Source organism: Periplaneta americana, chromosome 17 (assembly GCF_040183065.1).
Source record: "Periplaneta americana isolate PAMFEO1 chromosome 17, P.americana_PAMFEO1_priV1, whole genome shotgun sequence".
Classification (NCBI taxonomy): Eukaryota; Metazoa; Arthropoda; class Insecta; order Blattodea; family Blattidae; genus Periplaneta; species Periplaneta americana.
In genome coordinates this window covers 105767765-105792070 of record NC_091133.1, presented here as the reverse complement: position 1 = coordinate 105792070, position 24306 = coordinate 105767765, and the positions used below count along the sequence as shown (strand labels likewise).

General features: G+C 36.5%; 1 protein-coding gene across 1 annotated transcript; it reads right to left on the bottom strand.

Annotated features, from left to right (window-relative positions):
- Positions 1-244: 244 nt before the first annotated feature.
- Positions 245-20666, bottom strand: Mau2 (Mau2 sister chromatid cohesion factor). The gene is made up of 10 exons (XM_069816050.1): positions 20427-20666; positions 20059-20238; positions 19497-19619; positions 19289-19417; positions 16069-16177; positions 13375-13539; positions 9418-9665; positions 6126-6331; positions 3606-3808; positions 245-1242 (listed from the first exon to the last, which is right to left on the bottom strand). Exons 1-10 carry the CDS (start codon positions 20649-20651, stop codon positions 1049-1051), a joined length of 1782 nt encoding a protein of 593 aa, XP_069672151.1. The 5' UTR covers positions 20652-20666; the 3' UTR covers positions 245-1048.
- Positions 20667-24306: the final 3640 nt, after the last annotated feature.

The window sequence follows — 24306 nt, the reverse complement described above, 5'->3', positions numbered from 1 at the left end:
AACAGATAAAAACCATACTCCTTAATGACTGATGCTGTAGTCACACTAACTGTACTTCCTACCGTTAAGTACAGTTTGGACCTGAAAACCAAAGCTTAGTTGTATTAGAAATATCAGGGAGCTGTGCTTTGCAGTTCACGAACAAGTATTTTGGTAATACAATTTTAAACCAATATTCTGCAATGTGATAATTGTGTATAAAGGTGGTGCCAGGAACTGTGAGAATGGAAAACGTTGTACTCTGACTATTATAATCATTTTATTTAATAATGCGTCATCAATTTTATAAGTTATATAGTGTCAGCTGGAGAAGAAGAATTGGCATAGGAAGTAATGATTAAAATCTATATTACAGAACAGTTGCTGCACTTGAGACCTGAAATTTCGCAAATAAATTATCACTACACCAACATTTGTTGATAATGTGTTCATTCACATTTCCTTATTTGTAGAAGATTGCAGTTTTGCAAAACTGTCCACCAAGAACTTGGCTGTACATAAATAAATATTCACCACAGCAACAGGTGCTGATGTATGATAAAAACGGATTTCACATTATTTTCAACAACAGCGATGTCTCTCGAGAACTTTCTGTATCAATGGCAGGTACTTGATATTATCATTGGCCCATGCATCCCTCTCTAAGAGTAATGCACTGTAACTGTACATCACTTTGTCGTCTTAGACGTTGTCCGAGGTGCTCCATGAGGATGATGATTGATGGAATAATGACAGAGGAAACAGGCGTATCCTGTGGAAAGTTATCCCAACACCGACTCTGATCACCACAAATTCCACTTGGGCTCACTGGGATTTGAACTCGGAGCTCTAGTATGGAAGGCTAATGTTCAAGACATTCAGCTAACGGTGCGCCCTGTTTCTCGGGAACTTTAAAAGCCTTTCAGAAAATGTAGTCTGCACACCTGATAATACTGTCGTCAGTCACCACAACACTTACATATCGGGCGCCCTTGCGCGAGGTAGAGGCGTGTTACAATTGACTGTGATGTATTGCACTGAGTAGAGAGGGCACCTGTCCCAGAGCAGCTCACAGTAGCGTGTCCGACGTGCTGGGAGGGTTGCCCACCAACATCGGGAAGTTGCCTTCAGTCCAGTGGATCAGATTGTGTTCCGCCATTTGTGATGCCTGGAAGTGGTCCTTGAGCAACATCTGTGAGAAGTTGCAGTGCATCTGAAATGCCTCATTCTCTCGGACTGGGTCTCCACACATGCGGTACAGATCTGCAAAAATTAAGTGCTCATAGTCATTAGCGACATCTTAATTGGAGGGAGAGGAGGAGGAATTAAGTTGACGAAATAAAATAAGGTAACATTTAACCTGGTGCCGGTTACATGGGCATAACTGACATTTCTAACTTCATGAACTAGAACAGAGATCTTAAAGAACATTGTGGTGATATTCAGATAAGTCAAAATATAATATTAGATTATTTTATTGAATATGTTTCAGTCAATATGACTTATCTAGATTTTAAAACAACAACAAATATTTATACAATTAAATAATTTATTGATGTTAATAATATATATTATAAACGTTTTCACCGACTGGCATCTTCAGACATGGGTTCAGTATCTCATATAGTAGATTGGAAACAAATGCATAGTGTGGCCCACGGAAGTGGTGTGCAACTTGAAAATGGGTCACAGTCTGCAATATGCCGAACCCGAATCACGGAAGTGAAGTGGTTAGGCACTGGATATACAAACATTGGAAACAACTGTGATAGTATTAACATATTCATTGAAATAGATATTTAAACAAACTTAAGATCAAACATATTAAAAGCACATTATAAAATTAAAATAATAGTTGTGTTAATTATTGTTATTCAATTATATTATGGTTAAAAACCAAATTATTAGTTAAAACCTAATTCAATTTTAGCACACAATAATTAAAACAACTCTGTACACGTAACATGACATTACTGTATACTCAATATAATATAAACATGTTTACTTTCTATTAATGTTTAACCTGCATTCTGAAAATTCATTTAGTTAAGAAATTGAGATATATCTATTAATACAATGTACTGTGATCATACAAATGTTTGTATGTTATTGCAGTTAAATGATTTGTTAACGTTGTATATATTACTGGTTCAATACATCAGATACAAGATTTTTCATGTGCAACGTTCCAGTAAAAATAATGTCTCAATAAATTTCTACAACAGATGACAAACAAACAATTGATGGAGGGGGGGGGGGGGAAAGGACCTAAGCACAGAAAAGATTAATTCAGCACGTCTATCTAAAGACACTCATTGTTTTGTGTTGTGATTTCAGATCAATGAAATGGGTTTTCGAATCATGTGATATGTTCTATATTTTTTTTAAATATTATCGCAATTCATTTGCATTTTGATCAAATAAGATTAAGTTCCTTAGCCTTGTAAATATACAGTATTTTGTGCGAGATCGTGCATATTTGCTTGGTTTCCGCACAAAACCAATCTGCGGAAAGTGTGAAATTCCACATTCAGTATTCCCAATCTAACACATATAACAATTTCCCTCTTCTTACCACTTAAGTGACATATTGATTTTACTGCTTTAGGCTTTTAACATATTATTTTTAGATACGTTCACTATAGTAATAATTATAAATTGGAAACTTATCACTGCAATTTCACCTAAATTGCACTGTTAATTATTGTTTTTAAATATTCGCAAAAATTAAGTAAACTCTACAACTCCACTAAAGTTATTGCATTCGTGATGCAAGTAACATTAAGGAAGCCGTGAAAAAATCAACAAGATTCCAGATGCCGATGTTATTACTGCAATATGTTATATAAATAATATTGTTAAAATATTAAAATGAAAAATAAATCATTACATAACCTTACCGTTTGTTTTAAGTTCGCATCTATAGACTGGGGGGGAAAAAAAAGACAGGCGTATATCAAGGCCTGCTGGAGTATAGTAAACACAGAAAACATTTTAAAGCAACAATGTTGAAGATAGATATTTTTGTTTTGCAAATTTGCCGTCATTGAACAGAAACCAAGATGGAGATTTCATTGCAACTAATTAGAAATTCCTCTTTCAGGTATGTAATAAACGATCTTCGCACAAAATAATGTACGATAAACGAGCGGTATGTTTTCTTTCAATTCTCGGAAATTAAAAAAGCTCAACTACGTTTCGCTTTTTCAAACTTTTCCTCGAACATGAAAACTTCAACATACCACTCTTGTAACGCATATTACTATTACAAGATTGTACCATATTTCCTCTTACAAGAGATAACTTTATATGGAAAATAAAATTCCCAGTTGAAGAAACGTGCACAGGCTTTGGCATCACACAATGAAAAGTTTCCAACCTCCTGCTTACATACTGCAGTACCCTGGCAGTACCTAAGTAGGTAAACCAAAAGTACCCATTCTTTAGTTTTATAAATCAGAGGCATAAATATTGAGACCACTCATAATACTAAGATTTCAAGGTTGTTATTTAATTATCTCCATCCTTTTGATGTAAAGCAGGCTTAATGCAAATGAATTGCACAGGGCTAACCTAATCATATTCTTCTAATAACAAAGTCTCCATGACCAAAACAGAGTCTTCACCTTTGAGGATGGCAGAAGCCCATAGCTGCACATGTACATCAGGTATCTTGCTGGCCAGCTGCATGGCAGGGGTCACCATGTTCATACTCTCACGGCTGTTGCCTAATGATAAGAAGATGTGGCCCAGGAGCACTAGAGAGCAGGATGTCAGACGATTCAGGTCCTCTGCATTCGCCATCTTCAGTGTTTCCCGCAAATACCTCCTGCATAAACAAATGAGGTTTCACTGTCATGTCACACATCAGCTAACAAATTTATGATAGAGATAGATTTAACTGCTTATTTAAATCCCATTTACTGGAATTTATTACAACAAAACAATGCAGTTGGTATGTCAAACATAACCTGTGCTTATTTTCGTTGTAGGAAATTTGAGTTCTTGTTAACTACTTCTATATACTTTAGAAACAGGTAAAATAAAATCCCTCGTATCCAGCACTTAAATAATCGGCAATATCAAAACAACAGCACTTTTGGCTAGGCCAAAAAAAAAAAGAAAATCAGTCATGCGAAACAGAAGAGTCGAAGATGTGAGTGGTTTTCGTGGCTCGCACATGCCGCATATTGTTTACTCTTTACATTGTTCACGTGTGAAAACATAGTCAGAAAACCCCATTATGTCCCTGGAGATCGGTAAGCTGTCACTTGGGCCTTGCAAACAATTCGCAGAGACGATATCTTTAAATTTACCACTTGAACTCGCTCGTTTGAAGGGGATGTTGGACGAGTTTAAATAGGAAAGTGTGAAATACTCTATTCCTACAGCGCGTAAAAATTTCATTCAAGTGATAGTATATATAAACAAGAAGACATTAGAGATATGTTATTTAAAATTGTCATAAGGTTACGAAAACGTCAAACATTTCTTACACTATTATGCATTACAATAAATTATGAACTGATGAATGTACATTACTGTATTCAGTACTAAAAATACATTGTACGTATTTCAAAACTTTATTTTTAAATATCTATATGAAAAATTACTAAATTTAAACATAGAAAAAATGTTTGTGCAGTACTGTATGTCTTTACATTACCTACAAATGTATTTTCCAATTATCTGGCAAAATCAGTTATCCAGCACTGACTTTGTCCCACAGTTGCCGGATATGAGGAATTCTACTGTAGTATCAAAAAAATACATCCAGGATGCCCAAGCTGTATCATCTGCATTTTTTCTTACGAGTTTAAAGGCAATGTACATGGCATGATGGCATTGACTTTCAACAACCCAAGTGGAGGGGCTTGTTCAGAGCAACACAATTTAATGTGTTACTCCCATTTGGTTGTAGGGTGCAGCGTTGCAAGTTCTTATAATTCATGTATTTTAAAATGCCCATTTTTCTGGAAAATTATTCAAAATATAGCAAAATGGTATTTGACTTTTTTGTTGCTCTTTACTCAAGGAATCACTCACCAAGATTATTGACATTATTAAATACTTAGAAGGTCGAAATACAACAGCGTTCATAAGTTAAGATTTAAAATAATGGAGATAATTATTACAGTTGTCTGAACACTATTTATTGATGAAATAATAAAATAAATAAAATTAGTTAGAAACCATACATGTTTCGGGGGCTGTGCTCCCCCATCATCAGTTGTTGTACCACGACTGCAACAAAAGAATGGAATGTATTAAAGATCTTGAATATTCTACAAAATTATAAAATTTATAAAATACAAAGTCTAAGATACCATCGTTAAAAAGTAAAATGATCCAATGTATTGAATTGAAATTTCATTATAAACTTAATTAAGAATGAATTTGAAGAATAGTTATTAAATATTTTTAAATGATATCTTATAGAAGAAATATATATAATATAATTCTGATAATACAATGCATAAATCTTAAGTAATACTGATGGTGACCCAAGAATAATGTTAAAAAATCAAAATATTATAGAATATGAATGACAAGATGTGAATGTTATTCATTCCAAAATATTTGAAATTAAAAATATTTAATAACTATTCTTCAAATTCATTCTTAATTAAGTTTATAATGAAATTTCAATTCAATACATTGGATCATTTTACTTTTTAACGATGTTATCTTAGACTTTGTATTTTATCAATTTTATAATTTTGTAGTAGGTATATTCAAGATCTTTATACATTCCATTCTCTTGTTGCAGTCGTGGTACAACCACTGATGATGGGGGAGCGCAGCCCCCGAAACATGTATGGTTTCTAACCAACTTTATTTATTTTATTATTTCATCAATAAATAGTGTTCAGACAACTGTAATAATTATCTCCATTATTTTAAATCTTAAATTATTGACATTACTTACTGTTCACCCTGTATAATATGTACAATCCTGTCTCTGAATGAGAAAGTTCTGGAGACATTTACTAGTTATTTTTTGTCTGCATAAAAATTGCACAATTCAGTTTTCCTGTAACCTAATGCCTGGAGTAATGAATGCCACCTCATAGGCACTCCCACCTCAGACACTGGCAGACTAAAAAGAAGGCAACAGAAAAAAACCATGATGTTTCTCCACTTACTTGGCTTCATTGTATCGGGCCTGGAAGAACGACTGCAGTCCCTGCACGTAGTACGCTGCAGCACGGAGGCTGTGTGAGTGAGAGGGGAGAGACTCGGGATTGATTCGCTCCAGTAAAGCTGCAAACTCTTGTTCACGTTTTGCTCTAAGGTAAACAATGGCCAGATTCAGATTCGCAAATGTCCACAGTTCTCGCTCCTGTGATGTCTGCAACACACAATAACTTTGCACTTTATCGACATGACAAGATTGTACGTCACTGACAGTTTTTGGTTTTTAGTAGTTGAGAATCATCCATGGCCTGCTGATTACTATGCTTCTTTCTGAATCATGGTTTCAATCCAGTTGGTGACGATTCTTAGGATAAAAAAAATGCAAAGTACAACTTTCTACAGGAAGGAAATGAAGTTCCACACCAAGCTTGCAGCTCATACACTGATTAATAATATTTATACCAGACGAAAAAAGTGACTGGTAATTCCAAGGTCCCTGTAATTGCGTGAAATGTTTATGGAGGTTATTGTGATGTTTAGATTTTTAAGGAATTGGTTCTATTATAAAGATTGTGAATATGATTGAGGTACAATAAATTTAATGCAATTTAATTCTTTTATTATTGATTATTTTTCCTTTATTTCTTTATTGACTATTATACCATACATCTGTACAATTATTTACAATGAAATTACTATCTTTCATTTGAATTACTTTGTTGGAGAGCTGTTAGTATGGATCTATAATACAGTACTTTTAGCTTTTAAAGAACCCAGAGGTTCATTGCCACCCTCACATAAGCCCGCCACCGCCCTTATCCTCAGCAAGATTAATGCAGTCCCTATCATCATATCCCAACTCCCTCAAATCCATTTTAATATTATCCTCTCATTCACGTCTCGGCCTCCCCAAAGGTCTTTTTCCCTCAGGTCCCCCAACTATAGTCCCGTCGCTCTAATTTCCGGCAGCCAATCACGTTGCAGGTCGGCTACATTTAAACGTGTGCGTCTTGTGATTCGCTTAGGAAGAAGTTATTCATTTCTTAAGGTTCGATAAATACTTAATATAATCGCTCGCCATTTTGGCTTTTTCATTGGCGTTCGCAGAAAGCACACGAAGACGTTATTTGCCGCTCAATTATTTGCTGAATTACAGTGCGTTAGATTTATTATCATAGGAGCTACGACATGATAATGTTTAACGGTGTGGCAAATAGATTCCTCGTATGGTAGCTCAGGAACGAAAGAACAAAAATGGCGAACGATACTACCTACCTAGACTTTATAGAGCCTTCACTTCCTAAGACGTAAGCAAAGAGGCGGAGTCACTCCGGAAACAACAGTGTCGCGACTATAACACTCAAACTCGACTGTTTCCTTGCAGCCACAATTCATTATTTTATATTTTTGTTAAAGCGTGTCGTAAATTTGCGTTTTGACACATTTGAACCCCTTCATTATTTCCTGTACCAAGAGCTTATGTTTTTACTTTGCTTCAATGACTTCAATTTTTTTCATTCATTAGCAGTCATGATGTCTGGTGGGGTTTGCTGTATCGTTTAAACCAGTAATAACTTTTCTCCATGAAATGAAGCTTTCATCTTCTTTCTCTCTCTCTCATACTCTTCCTCCTTAATTTCATTTGCCACAATGAATCTCAGCATAGCCAATGATGTGTACTTAACTAGCATGTTGCGGTTTTGTACTGTACCGTTTTCTAATCCTTTTTTCACAATTTTCTGAGAAAACTCGTGGCAAATAAATGCCCTTTGTTCGATAAAATAATACTCTACTGTACTCTATCTTGGTCAAGTTTTGTGCAGTATGAAGTTACCTGTCCGAATAATAACTAACTTATTGGTACAGTGAAACCTGTTCAAATCGGAACCTGAATAATCCGGAATCCTGTCTATTTCGGAACAATTTATTGGTCCCGGCGAAATTCGTATGTATTATGTGTAATTTTTCCTGAATAAAACGGAAACTGTCCAATGCGGAAATGGAAACTGCCTGCTACTGTTCAAAACGGAAATTATAATTTTGGACACACTATATTTTGTAGCTATATTTTGAAACAGCGTGTAATTTCAAGGAATATACGAAATATGTAGGTCACTAAGACAAAAACAAGTTTTCTTTGCAAAATTTTAGAGGGGTACAAGGGTGTGTTGGCCTGTAGGTCATAAATTTTATTACCCTGTTGACTAGGCAGACGAGTCCCTTCAAAGATTTGCAATGCTTCAAACCCGCATACTGTCGTAGCTAGACATAGTGCAAGTGTAGTGATTTCCTGGTAAAAAAAAGTTGCATAAAATGTGGCATTAACAATAAGTGATGAAGTAAAAGTTATCGAGTTAAAGGAAAATTAGAAACGAAGTGTATGTGAAATAATGTTGAAATTCAGTTGTGGAAAACTCAGGTGTGACACTAAAGATAAAGATGATAACAAGTGGCTTGGGGCCAATATTGATGACATAAAAGAAACCAGAAAATAACTGTTTATGTGGAAATAAATATACTGTTGTGGGAGTGGGTTCTTCATGACCTTCCAAAGAACATGCCAATTTCAGGATCTATTCTGCAAAGCAAGCCATTATACTGGGAAAGAAATTACATAAACCAGAATTCAAGGCTTCTAATGGATGGCTCCTAGTCCAATTACGGTAATTAATAATGTGCAGTGATATACAGTACAGTATTATAATATAGTGTTAGATATTAAATTGGATGAGATTAGTAAACTTTACCAGTGTTTAATGACTGATGAATGAGTTATGATAACATTTATACAGAAAATGAGATTTTAATCAAGATGATCCACCAACGGAATAAGCGACAGAAAGCTGATTTAACGATTAGTATTAAACGGAATATTTTGTACTTCTTGGAGTTTACGGCAGATCATTTTCTTTTTCATGTATACAAATGATAAAATATTTCATTTTAATGTCTCACCTGAATAATATGGAAACCTGTCCACAATGGAAAAAAAATTAGTACCATGTCACTTCCGTCTTGAACAGGTTTCACTGTATTAATAACAAGACAGTGATTAAAGATACGATCCACAAAAACAGTACCTATGTATTTTATCCACATTATAAAAGTAGTTTTTGATAAATTCCTGAATTATTGCCTTCCATTTCAACGTTGGGCAGAACCTGCATTATACAAAATAATGCCTATTCTATCCATTGAGACTAAGAAAAGTGATCACAATGGGCAAGTTTCCGCTTTGCAGAAGTTTTACTGTATAATAGTACTAACAAAAATTATGATAATGGTAATGTATGTGCTTACCCTGAGAGCTGCAGTGAACTGTGCCTCCGCTGCCTCCATGCAGTTCATACTCATGGCATACAAACCGAGCAGTGTATGCAGCTGAGGTCTGTGGGTGAGGAGGAGCCGTGGCTGCTGTTGACAGAGGCCACAGGCCTGCGAGATTTCACTCAGAGCTAGTGACTTGTTGCCCATTACCAGACGACACATGATGATGTGCTCCAGCAGCATCAGTTGAAACACTGACAGAATGGGACGGTTGTCCACAACTGAAAAAGTTTAACCCACTCATCAGTTATTAATTCACTATTTCATTTAACAATAAAAACTGATTATTGCACGTCATTTTATATATCTGTTACAATAACCTTATTAATAATGAGTAATTTATTTTTAGTAACTTTTTACTGTATTTATGCGATTATAATACTAACTTTTTTTTTTTTGTAAAATGTCATCTTGAAAACTGAATGCATATTATATTCATATGCAAACACTCAGACTTGAACAAATTCATATAAGTATCAAATTTACGCTATTAGATTAGATTTTATTAAAGTCATGAGTATTATACAAATACTATGGACATGGTCATAATAAAAACAAAACAATGAATAAGATTATATTAATAATTTCAAGGGAAAAATTGTTCCGGGGCCAGGTATCGATCCCGGGACCTCTGGTTGAACGTAGCAGCGCTCTACCAACTGAGCTACCCGGCTCTGGTTGAACATACCAGCGCTCTACCAACTGAGCTACCCAGGAACTCCACCCGACACCGTCTCAACTTTTCCCTTTATATCCACACAACTCGTGTGGGCTGACAAAACGCCAGAGACCCACATCGAGTGCACACAATCTCTGTGTGACTTGGAATTGTGGTTTTCTGTTAATGTACACAGTGACATATATATTATGCAAATCTAGTCTTTCAGGTAAAGCTCCCTGTAAAACAGATTTGAATAATTTCAAGGGAAAAATTGTTCCGGGGCCGGGATACTATATACTATAAAAGGGATGATTAATCATCCAGTATTTTAGAGCATTCTTAAATGTGTTACAGTTAACAGTGTGTGCAGACTTATGTAATCTATTAAACTTAGATACTGCCATGAACATAAACTGTTTCTTAGTTGTTTCCAGTCTAACATTAGATTCAGTCAAGTGAAAATTGTATCTTGTATTATAATTATGATGATCAGCTCTGTGATATTAATTTGATAAATTTTTCTTTACCTTCACCAAAGAAGTGAAGATGTAAAGATTAGTAACAGTCAGAATAGCCTCATTTATGAATAATGAGGCTTACAATGAGCATCATAAGCAGAACCAGTTAAAATACGTAATCTAGATATGGTGGCAAACCACTGACAGAAGCCATTGCAGGTTCGTTTTCTAGTCTTTTGTGCACTTTTTATCTGTAAATTCACGTCAATTTTTGACAATAGTCATTGTTAATATGAATATTATTTTTAATTACATTGGAAATTTATCCTTTGAAGAGGAATGCCTGTTATTATTTGGCTGAGAAGCTTTTGTCATCTAGTCTGTTGCTGTCAAAAATCTGAACGTTAGGATTTATAAAACAGTTATATTACTGACTGTTCTGTATGGTTGTGAAACACGGATTCTCACTTTGAGAGAGGAACAGAGGTTAAGGGTGTTTGAGAATAAGGTGCTTAGGAAAATATTTGGGGCTCTGAGAGATGAAGCTATGGGAGAATGGAGAAAGTTACATAATGCAGAACTGCACGCGTTGTATTCTTTACGTAACATAATTAGGAACATTAAATTTTCCAGAGCTGTGGATTGGTGAGAATCTCATGTAGTGAGTGGTTTTGCATTATTTCCTGCAGTTATGGTTGGTGTTTTAAGGTTACACATGAATGGATTATGCATAATAACCTAATACTTTTGAATTCCAAACAACCAACATTTAAATGTACAAGTATAGGTTCTACTAGTTCAATAGACTCACACTATGCTCCCCAGCCCTTTACAATAAAATTACTCGTTGAAAAATTTCATTTGATTTATTAAATAACCATTTCCCGATATATATATATATATATATATATATATATATAACAATAGAAGTTAAACAAGGAAGTCCACACCTGTGGAGTAACGGTCAGCGCGTCTGGCCCGGGTTCGAATCCCGGTCAGGGCAAGTTACCTGGTTGAGGTTTTTTCCAGGGTTTTCCCTCAACCCAATACGAGCAAATGCTGGGTAACTTTTGGTGCTGGACCCCGGACTCATTTCACCGGCATTATCACCATTTCATTCAGATGCTAAATAACCTAGATGCTGATACAGTGTCGTAAAATAACCCAATAAAATAAAAAAATAAAATAAAGAAGGAACCCAGTCATTGCTGAGTTTACCACGAACAAGATGGAAAATTAAGGCAGCAGACTGGGAACTTTTCAGAAAACAAGTAGACCAAAATATATAGAGAATATTGCTTTCAGGAAATACGAGGGGGATCCAGGAAATAATGACCGTTCGCGCATACCCGCCGCGCAGCTGACTCCCCTTCCTTGTTTGAAGGTCAACTGGCTTCTTTAACATGTGTTCTCATAATGTTGTGAGTACTGGTTGCAACAAGTCGCCATTGTACATTTTGTGTTACTTCAAAATGAACGACGTGATTGATAATACCGACTGTGAGGTGAGGAGTGTGATTCGATTTTTGAATGCCCGACATTCGAAACCTGCAGAAATTTACCGGCAATTGAAAGAAGTGTATGGTGATACTGTAATGAATGAAAGAAATGTGAGAAAATGGTGCGAAATGTTCAACAATGGGCGAACAAATGTCCACGATGAAACTCGACCCGGACGCCCATCACTTGTCACAGAAGACCTGAAGACTAAAGTGAACAACAGAATCTTGCAAGACAGGCGCACATCACTCGACGAATTGCTGAAAGACTTTCTGGGTGGTATGCGTTTTGGAAGTGATGAAGAGTTGAAGAAGACAGTGAACACCTGGCTTAATGAACTGGTGGCAGAGGAGTATAACACGGGAATTCTAAAGCTATAATCTTTTCGCTGTAAGAAAAATCCTAATGTAAACAATAGCACGTGATTGAAGTGAGGCTTCATTGGCCACCGTTTGGCGCCATAGATTCTCAGTACGTGTTCCCGCCTACTGCTGTACATTCTGTTTCATGTTAAACATTTCCCGTTACTCATCAAGTAGGCCTAACCTCACTACTACGCATTCGTTTGCTGAGGAAACATTTACTTTATAATTACTACAATTAAATTATTTTCAAGTCTTATGTTTCACAATGGACAGTTGAGGATACAGAAGCCATATTTCGGTACTACGTGCTTACGTAAGCATCTACGAGCTCAAGTGACGCCAGCTTGTTACAAGAACAGACTACCTCGGTATTACTGTTGGTATTCATCCGTGTTCATTAGTACATAACAAAATATAAAAGTAGCTTTTCTTTTACACAGCGTTTTACACATGACTGAAGTTAAATGTTTCATCATATTTAACAACTAGAATTCAATTTTTTATTTCCAAATAATACAAGATTATGGTTTCCAAATACGAACTATATTTTCCTGCGTCATGTAAGTGTTTCGACTGGGAGCCAATCACGGGTATGACAGCAACGTTCTTATGTTTACATTAGGATTTTTCTTACAGTGAAAACAGTATAGTGAACAGATACGACAAATGTTTAAATGTAGGTGGTGATTATGTAGAGAAGTAAAGGAAGCTTCAGTTATGTAACAGACTTTGTTTTTTCAAATTAATATATTTTTTTTAATTATACAACAAAACGGTCGTTATTTCCTGGATCCCCCTCGTACTTGCAAGAAAGAAAATGTCAGTCATCACTGAAGTCATTACAGAAGCAGTGAAGCACAGCATACCCGTAATATTTATTGGTATGATATGCATTTTTCTATTTATTTTTATACTGTATCACAATGGAACACAGCATAAGCCTTACTCTTGAGCTTCTCGATCTGCATGAGAGCCTTGTCCGTGTACTTCTGCGCCTTGTCCATGTAGCCTGCCTGCATGCTGTGCATTACAGTCACCAGGTACACCAACACGTACAGGTGCTCCTTTGGCATCCAGATGAACATGTCCCCCACATTTGGGCCGCTCACACCTGCACACCAACAAAACACACTTTTACATGGCTTTTTCTCGAAAAGGTAACATTCCTCCCCTTCCTCTTATCCATTATCATAATTTATAAATTCAGATTCTCCCTCTCTACGCCCCACTGAATGTAACATTTCACTTTTACAATATTATATTCAACTGCCATACCCACATAGCTAACGAGAGAGACAGACTATGGCGTGAATTGGAGTCACATGATTATTGCGGTCTAGTCTAATATAAATACATATTCAAAGTTCTAAAAAAACAAAGGCATTGCTATATTAAACATGGATTTATATATAAACTTGTTTAATGTTGACCATGTTATGACTAAGAATGTTGTTGTTGTTTTCTAATGCCAGGCATTTGACAATAAAGTCATTTGACCTCTTGCACTCCAATATTTTTCAAAGATATTATCATGACCAGCCAATGAAGCACAGATTTTGAGGTGTTCCGAATCCATTATTATTATCTGAGAGTATACTGGCTAGTTCAGTCTTCTTGGCTGATGTTATACCACCAGCATTCCATTGTAAGATGTTTAGTTGATTCTGTACCAATAAAGTAGTCCCCGCCCAGAGATCTGATTGGGGGACTATTGGAGCGGTTAAATGGCAAGTTGTAGCCGATTTAAGTGAACACCATATTTTAACAATTTTTGTGGCTACTTCATTCACACACAACCCCCAGAATGTCTGGAGGACCACACCTGCCGTTGGTCGACGGGTCCAGTGGACCTAGCTGGGAGATCTTGTTGATCACCAGCTTTCCCTCCTTAAGCCACTGGAGGACGATTTTAGTGCCATAGCAGGTCAGCACTAGGAACAGAAAAGTAGAAAGAGGAGGAAGGAAAGGGAAATGAACCCCTAGGCCTCGAATGCTCTAATGCCGTCGGGGTCGAAGAAAGTAAGAGTTCAGTCAGAGGACTGGATAGGAAAGGGTAATGAGGGAATTAGGTATTAGATAGAGGAAAATTATACCAAATTCAGTCATTAACTCATCAAGCTGACCAGTGCTAATGGATGAGTAGCCCCTCCCTTTAGTTCAGCTCGTAAAATTATGCTTACTAACAGCTGCACCACGGGAAGGTAGGGGTGGGACATTGGGTATTTGTCCAGGTAGGTTCCTTAAAGCCTTCAATGGGAAGGATTAATGGCTCTCCCCCCTGTATCCGACAGATACCCTTTTGCAGCCATGACTAAGAATGTGACATTGCACTGTAGCCTGTCTTTCTCGTTAGCCACACATTCTCAATGATGAAATGGTTACCAAGCTTGCCAATAAATAAGAAATTTGGCCAAGAGTGATTAATTTTTAGTGATAAAAATCTTAACCATGACTTCCTTCCAAAATTAAGTAAAACCTGGGTTCCATACATCACAGATCTAAGGCATGTAGTATAGGGCTATTCAAAAAGAAGGAGCAGATTTCAAATATTTATTTCTTCCAAACTACAAAAGATAGAAACACAATTCCAACGTTCCTGGATAGACGAAAGTTTAAATTTTGAACAGCCTGGGTAGAAGTTCCAATCACGGCCGCATTGGCGCTGTTGCTTGTCATGCGCGGCCGCATTGGCGCTGTTGATTGTCTGTAGTAAAATGGCGACACAACAGGAAAAAGCATTTTGTGTGCTGCAATTAGCAAAACTAGAGTCCATTATTGAAGTTCAACGTGCTTTTCGCTGTCAGTTTAATAAACAACCACCTCGTCATAAGCAGATTTACCAGTGGCATCGAAAATTCGTAGAAGATGGTTGCATCTGCAATCAGAAAAGCAAGGGACGTCCACGCACATCGAATGAAAATGTCGAGCGTATTTGTACAGTTAGTTATTGGACATGAAAGAGATTCACTGAAGATTAACATCTTCTGTGCCATATCTGTAAACAAAGTTTAAGGACCTTTCTTCTTCATGGAGAAAACTGTGACAGGAATAACCTATCTAGACATGCTTCAAAACTGGTTATTTCCTCAACTTTAAGATGATTCAGATGACTTCATCTTCATGCAAGATGGTGCCCCGCCTCATTTCTCTAACCACGTCCGACGTTACCTGAATGACACCATTCCAGGACGTTGGATTGGAAGAGAAGGAGAAAATCAACTTCATCGCTGGTGGCCTCCCAGGTCTCCAGACCTCACTCCTTGTGATTTTTATCTGTGGGGTTACGTAAAAGATCGTGTTTTTATCTCCCCTATGCCTGACATTGGCCTTAACACTGCAATCAACAGAGCCAATGCGACTGTGATTGGAACTTCTACCCGGACTGTTCAAAATTTAAAGTTTCGTCTGTCCAGGAACGTTGGAATTGTGTTTCTATCTTTTGTAGTTTGGAAGAAATAAATATTTGAAATCTGCTCCTTCTTTTTGAATAGCCCTGTATATAAAATAAGTTTTACTGTATTCTTTATTATTAGAACGAAGGAAAGAAAGGAGTAGAAGATAATTAGGTAGCTTTTTATTCAATGATCTCTTAAATCATAAAGATCATTCACACTTAGTGGAATAATGATGTCAAACTTACTTTCGTCAGAGGGCCACGTGGGCTGCATGATGGTCTGGATGCTCTGCTGCAACTGCTTCAGGCAAGGCTTCACACTCTTGACCTGCCCCGCCATCAGGTAGTGGCACACCTGTCGTACAAGCATTTAGAACCACAGTTCAACATATGGAGCAGAAATTTCGTTTTAAATCCATAGTACATTTTCTGCAGGGAAGAAGAGGAGGGGAAGTCTTTTTTTAACGACATGTAACAATTGTAACATTTCTAGCATCAGTGAAATAGGTGATAGTAAGATCTTATTTTGGAGTGATGGGTCTGAGGAATAACTACGAATTAACTGACATTCGCCTTACAGATGGGGAAAACTTTTGAAATAACCCGAGCAGGGGGCCTACTGGAACTTTGCAACTTCGTAACATTTCACTTTTCAACTAAAACAAAGGAATTTCTATATTAAACGTGAATTTATATATAAACTTGTTTAATGTTGACCATGTTATGACTAAGAATGTGACATTGTACTGTAGCTTTTCTCATTAGCCACACATTCTCAATGATGCAGTTGTTACCAAGCTTGCCAATAAATAGATTGCCAACTCCAATAGATTCTATGAGATTCCTCACTAATATTAACAGCATCAAAATGACAATAGAAGAAAAAGCACTGATTCAATATGAAAAGCTTATCAGATTACCAGGAAACAATTGGCATTCATACAGTCCTCTCTGTAGATTGAAAACTCAAAAAAGTTTCATATCCATTGTTCAAGAATTAAAACAGAAAATCAATATCCCGAATTTAAAAGAAAACTTACAAATTAAACCAAACCCTTTAACTCTATTATATATAGAATATAGTCCACACCTGTGGAGTAACGGTCAGCGCGTCTGGCCACAAAACCAGGTGGCCCGGGTTCGATTCCCGGTCGGGGCAAGTTACCTGGTTGAGGTTTTTTCCGGGGTTTTCCCTCAACCCAATATGAGCAAATGCTGGGTAACTTTCGGTGCTGGACCCCGGACTCATTTCACCGGCATTATCACCTTCATCTCATTCAGATGCTAAATAACCTAAGCTGTTGATAAAGCGTCGTAAAATAACCTACTAAAATAAAAAAAAATATATATATATAGAATATAATCTAAATTTAACAGAAGAAATACTGAAATCAGAAGTAAACACTGAAATACTGAAACAATTGTCTTTAGAGACAATATTAGATACCCTCCACAAAACTGGCTTCACTTATACACTGACGGATCCTTGATCTCCAGGGAACAAGGTGCAGGTGCAGGTGTTACGTGCTGTCTCTTCTCACTTTATAGATCTCTTGGACATGCAACAACAAGTTTTGATGGTGAAATCATTGCAATAAGGGAAAGTCTCAGGAATCTTCTATGCCACATCAATAAATTTAGGAATGCAGTTATATTGTCAGACTCCAAAGCAGCTATTCTATCAATAGTCTCTAAACACACACCTTCATCTCAAACAGCAGAAATAACTAAAATGCTCTCTTAATTAATATCACTCAATAAAAGAATTGTATTCCAATGGATACCATCCCATTGTGGAATCCTGGGAAATGAGAATGCGGATGCTTTAGCAAAGAAGGGCAGCACTGCTACTTACAGACTTGTTACTAAATCTATGTATTACTCTGTGAAGAGATTTATTAAATCTACATACTTAGACTTCAACAAACAAAATTTAATAACACAATCCCAAGGGAAAAAATGGAACTCTGCATCAAAATCCACAGTTAATTCCCGATTTACCACGAAAATCGTCTGTAGCTGCATTTAGATTGGCAACAGGCCATGATTGTTTGGCCAAACACCTGCATAGAATTGGAATATATCAGTCCCCTAACTGTCCATTGTGCAACTCAAACCAAGAAATGGATTCGGAATATCTCAAAATCTGTGCTTCAGTGGCTGGTCATGATAATATCTTTGAAAAATATTGGAGTGCAAGAGGTCAAATGACTTCATTGTCAAATGCCTGGCATTAGAAAACAACAACAACTTTTCAGCTTTCAACAAAGTGAAAAGTATTTCTGTTCCTCTATAAATTAGAGAACATTAGTATGATTCTTGGCATCACTCAGTACAGTCCCTACCCGGAGATCCGAATGAGGGACTATTTTACCTCCGGAGAATTTTACACTGAGGGACTTCATGAATATAAACAGTGAAAAATATAGTGGGACTGCGTTGGTGGTAATGCAGCTTATGGGGGTACCTCTTTGTTACTTGTTAGCTTAAACAACAAGTTTAAGCCCCCTCACCACGACAAGGTGAGTACCCACGAAATATTGCAAAACAGGCAACATATTTGCAACCAAGACCTCTTCAAGTGATATCTCTATCCAATGCTTTTGCTTTAGTAAAGTCTCATTTTACAAACCTATGGATCAACAATTGGCTCTCTTCTAACAAAGGAAAAATTTTAGTCTGTACAAAAGAAACCAAATGGCCTGGAAATGTACAAAAACTTGCCCAGATATGTTCAAACATTTTTAACAAGAGCCAGAACAGGTCACATTGTCACTCAATTGTACCTAAACCGATTTCACATTTCTGATAATCCTACTTGTAATCATCATGATGAAGATCTGGAACACATTCTTCTATACTGTCCATCCATTAACCACAAAAGTAAATTAAAATCATCAGTACCAGCTGCAGAAGACACAGCCCTGCAGTATATATTGACTACACCCCACCTCTGGCTACTAGCAACAGGCATCTATAATGAACACCGATCAAAATACCCATAATTTCTCGTGAAAAACAACAACTGAATAGACTACAGCGGACTTTATGTTGTCAGCAAACAGCTGGATACATTAAGAAGATTGATTGGATAAATTAGAGAATGCTAGATTTGCAATGAAAGACTTGCCCTTGGATGGAAAACTTATTATGAACTTATTATGTCCTATAATTCCTCCTGGACCTCTCATGGAAGTGGTACAGTTAATCCGGGGAATTTCCAGATCAAACCTCTATAATTCATTACTTGTCTTTACACTCATTCGCCTAAAACTGTCGACTAATCTTAGTTTGACCTTTACCTCTACATTTTGTCCTTAATTCCTTATGTAACGTCATTAACGAATGTTGAAAATTCTGAACATACCGGTATTACAAGGGCTACTGTGCAACATTAGCTCTAACATATCTCTAGTGAAGTGTTAGTATTTAGCAACTCCAGCTCTTGACAGAATGGTTAAATTACCTGAAGCACAAGGAAGAACACTTTGAGATACTCCTTTTGATATTGGCTTCCCTGCCAACCGTCCACCAGGTGACCTGCCTGGTTCAGTAATGGGTGTACCTCTTGAAACTTCTTGTCTATCAGCAATAACTGTAAAAGTATGGTAATAATTCATGACAGGTGAAATTCAAGCGCACAAAAACATAAAAACGAGCATTCAAGCACTCACCATGCCTCTACTCAATAGGAAGAGCACCCTTGTGTATGACGCGTTTGAAATGTGGGCGTAGTCCACTCCAACTCCCAAGAGACTGCTCGCAAGTTCATAGTCTCGTTCGCTGGCATGGATTTGCTGAAATTAAATCAGCGCTTTAGTTCGTTGCTCTATGTTTGCAATAAGTTTGACTACTTACATGATTTTCAATTTACGGGAAAAGTCTAGTGTACGGTTTCCTCTCTGTCAACAAATGCATCTTAATACTGTAAAGCTGATTTGTCTGTGTTTGTCGAATGTGCATTTTACCCATCACTCTTACGAAAAGGCACTTTTCAGTGCCAACAATTTATTTTGTGCGCACGAGGTAGGAGTGATGGGGATAAAGGGGAAGGAATGAAACCGAAAACTGAAGTGTCAACATTTTATTTTGTGTGCACAAGGTAGGAGTTGTCTGGGTAAAGAGAAAGGAAGGAAACCATAAACTGAAGTTTATCCCATTTACTACTAATAAATATACTGCATTAGTTGAAAATGTAACATAAAAACTCATAAGTTTTTGTTCCCATGAACTTACTGCTAACTGAAAAATAAGTCTACAATGCCAGTAGACACTATGTTGTGACAGTTCTATCGCTTTACGCAAGATCGGTTTTGATAAACTAGATTGCGCTTGTTGTTCATACAGCTCTGCTAGGACACTAGCCGCCTCAAACTTCACATCGTCAAATGCGTTTATTACTTGTGAGAGCAGCCACTGTGGATACAGGAAGTATATTATTAGAAAATAGATACAATACTGAATCAGTTAAAGTAAAACAGATATGATCGCAATGTAAAGATTATAAATGAAATAAAACATCATGTAAGAGCACAATATCACAAAACTGTATGATTCGATTCATTATTACGAAGGAAAATGCAAATGTGTGTCAAACGTCATACCGCTTGTTCCAAATGAGTTCTCGCCAAATCGATGTTCTTCGTATGGGTCAGCAAAATATTACCCAACTGTAGATGTGTCCGGGCTTCAACTCTTGGAGGAGGTTTAAAATTAAAAACGGCTTGTAAACACTGTATACATAACTTTATATTTGGAGGACTCGAGGTTCTAAAATTTTCCGCTAACCCCAATAACGACAAATACCAAGCGTCTTGGGACGACGCCATTTTGACATTTCTCTTCGTTCTTTTATTTTTATTTTCGTTGTATAGTTCCAATTTCCACATATGTGTATGGGATGGCACCACTACTGTCGTAGTAAGTGCTGCTATCTTCCAATTGTGTTGGAACGACATCGATTTAGAGGAATACACGGCCGTGAGAGGAATATAGCAAAATAAGGACTATGATTATGTTTAATTGAAAAAGAAACGTTAATGAGAAGAATGATTATACACTGTAACTCACCACGGCACAGAAGTCAGTTGAGCAGGGGAAGCAGAAGAAGGATGTTAAAATGTCGACAAAACAGATCTAACACGTATACGACAAATGCTTGTATGAAATTTTGTGTATAAAAATGTATGAATATATAAATTCTAAACACTATTCCAATACTAATTAATATTATGAATTTAAAAACGCAGCACATTACCACAGCAATAATTATAAGTAATTGAAAAAGTTCCCCACCCACACCTGAGAATTTTTAAGAATTTAGCGAGGCTAGTGAGCCTTTTGTCGTGGTCTAAAGCATCCTGCCTAGGATCTGAGTTATGGAGAGCGCGCTGGTTTGAGTCCTCATAGGAGAAGAAATTTTTCCATAAAATTTATGTCAGTGTATGGGACCAGTGCCCACCCAGCATCGTGATGCACTTGGGTAGTTACGATAGGTAGCGAAATCCGGTTGCGAAAGCCAGCTATAACGTCTGAGAGGAATCGTGTTAACCACACAATACCTCCATTCTGGTTGGATGATCGTCCACCTCTGCCAAGGATTTAATTTTAATTTTAGTGAGCTTTTTGTTGCTGTTTTCTATCCGTTAGCTTGTTAATTCTGTGATGAAATGAAATGATAGCCAAATGGAGATAGGAAGTTGCAGGAGGTTTCTCTGTTTCGTTTTAAGCACAACCATGACAGAAAACGCAGTTTCACAAAGATGTTATTGTTAGTCAATTGTCCGAAGACAGGTCTGAACTTCATAAGTGATACCAACAAGGCACCACTTATGAGGCAACTAGGCCAGGAGATAATAAAGTAGGGTGGCCAGTTTCTTTCCCCTTCCATTGCATATACCGCCGATTAGCTAAGTAATACAAACACATATCGTCAAGTGAGATGTACTGCCTGATAATAGATGTACATATCAGCCAAAACCTCAATCTGAGGCGTCACAAATATACAGTATGTGGTATAAAAACAAAAAAAGAATTCTGATTGCTATGTCATATAAGTTTGGATAGAGATGATCTGGGTCTACTATATGCTTTTCGACACAATCATGAAAATTATTCTGCTAAGAATATTTCCGTTATCAAATATTTATTCGTGAAAAGTGCTTAGAAAAGTAAAGTGACAAATTCTAGGAGAATATCTCGCGGCCAGGTACAATTGATGCCAGGGCCCGGCGGTTGAGGAACGCGCCACGGCGCGGGACACTATTATTATTATTATTATTATTATTATTATTATTATTATTATTATTATTATTATTATTATTATTATTATTAGGTACATTTATCACGCTTACTTTATTAAAAGGATAATCCATTTCATTATTAAGTAGTAGTAGTAGTAGTAGTAGTAGTAGTAGTAGTAGTAGTAGTAGTAGTAGTAGTAGTAGTAGTAGTAGTAGTAGTAGTAGTAGTAGTAGTACATCAATAAGCTAGTAGCTTTCACAATTTGCATACCATTCAGAGTAATAGGCCTAAGCCCTATGTACGAGTAAGTTTAATTATTTTGTGCGAGATCGTGCGTATTTGCTTGGTTTCCGCACAAAACCAATCCGCGGTAAGTCTAAAATTCCACATTCAGTATTCCCAACCGAACACACATAACAATTTCCCTCTTCTTACCGCTTAAGTGACATATTGATTTTACTGCTTTAGGCTTTTAACATTATTTTTAGAGACGTTCAATATAGTAATAATTATAAATTGGAAACTTACCACTGCAATTTCACCTAAATTGCACTGTTAATTATTGTTTTTAAATATTTGCAAAAATTAAGTAAACTCTACAACTCCACTAAAGTTACTGCATTCGTGATGCATGTAACATTAAGGAAGCCGTTTGTTTTAAGTTCGCATTTATAGACTGGGGGGGGGGGGGAAGACAGACGTATATCACGGCCTGCTGGAGTATAGTAAACACAGAAAACATTTTAAAGCAACAATGTTGAAGATAGATATTTTTGTTTTGCAAATTTGCTGTCATTGAACAGAAACCAAGATGGAGATTTCATTGCAACTAATTACAAATTCTTCTTTCAGGTATGTAATAAACGATCTTCGCACAAAATAATGTACGATACACGAGCGGTATGTTTTCTTTCAATTCTCGGAAATTAAAAAAGCTCAACTACGTTTCGCTTTTTCAAACTTTTCCTCGAACATGAAAACTTCAACATACCGCTCTTGTAACGCATATCTATATATATAATTTGAACTGGTAATGGAAATTACGGGAAAACGGCTGAACGGATTTTAATAAATGACCCCTCATTTTGAAGCTCAGAACCAAAAGTTTTTCGGAAAAATAGTAGTTTTCAGTGAAATGTCAATTTTCCTACATAATTTTCCTATTTTCCAAAATCCATCTGTCGTCAGTTTTGAGAACTAGCTAATTGCATTCAGGAGAAGCGAAGCGAGTATCAAGTCGGCCGTGTTGCATTTCAGATTAAAACAAAACACACACTACAGTAAACAATATTACACGAAGGCCATGATCTGCAAGAATACTGACATATTTAGAGCTCAAAAATAATTTACAGGTTCGATTCTGTGGTGTATAATTTTCTGGGTACAGCTGTGTATTGGATATTAAAAACTACAAAACTGGAGGTGGTTTGATGACATTATTACTATTAGAAATTAAATATTATTGTAGTTAATGCCGTGATGAGACTATTTTTCATTAATTATACATATTAATGCTATATTGATGACATGAAAGTGAAACGTTTTGGGGTTATATAAGTAGATGTAGAGAATAACTTAAATTAGATTTTGATTTCTATATTTTACTGAGTGGCGGCTATATAGTATACAGTATATAGTGTATGTTACTGAAAGCTATAAAACTTACGTATGATAACAATATTATTAAAAATCAATTATTTTTATAGTTATTAATGAAGTGGGGTTGGGTCTTTTTCATATATTTAATGGCGGTGTGCTGTAGATATTTATATGCGTGGTTCTCTTCAGTATTGGCTCGAGAGAGAGTATCTATCATTATTATGGAAGAAAATAACTTTCAGAATGTCTGGTGTTCTTCATTGAAAATAAATCTGAAAAATGTTTATTTGAACGTCTAATGAACTTAGTTTGCAGAATTTGCTGCACAAGCCACTAGTTACTATTATTCTGCTCCCGAAGCAAGATCATGCAGATATTGTGATTTACTTGCTTCGACAAGACGCATGAAAGTCGTTCAACTTTCAAGTTCACATAAGACGTATGTCTGGGTCGCTTGCAGCGCAAATCCCTTTCTCGAAGCCCGGAAACAATTTTCCGGTTCGTATTATTCCGTACAGATGCGCCGGAGAAAGCTCACGCCGCATTGCACTAATGACGTAACAATAGTTGTAATTCTCCGCATCACCTCCAGGTGGCTCGAATGACAAGTGAAGATCGTGCTTTCTTCACAGCTATTTGTAC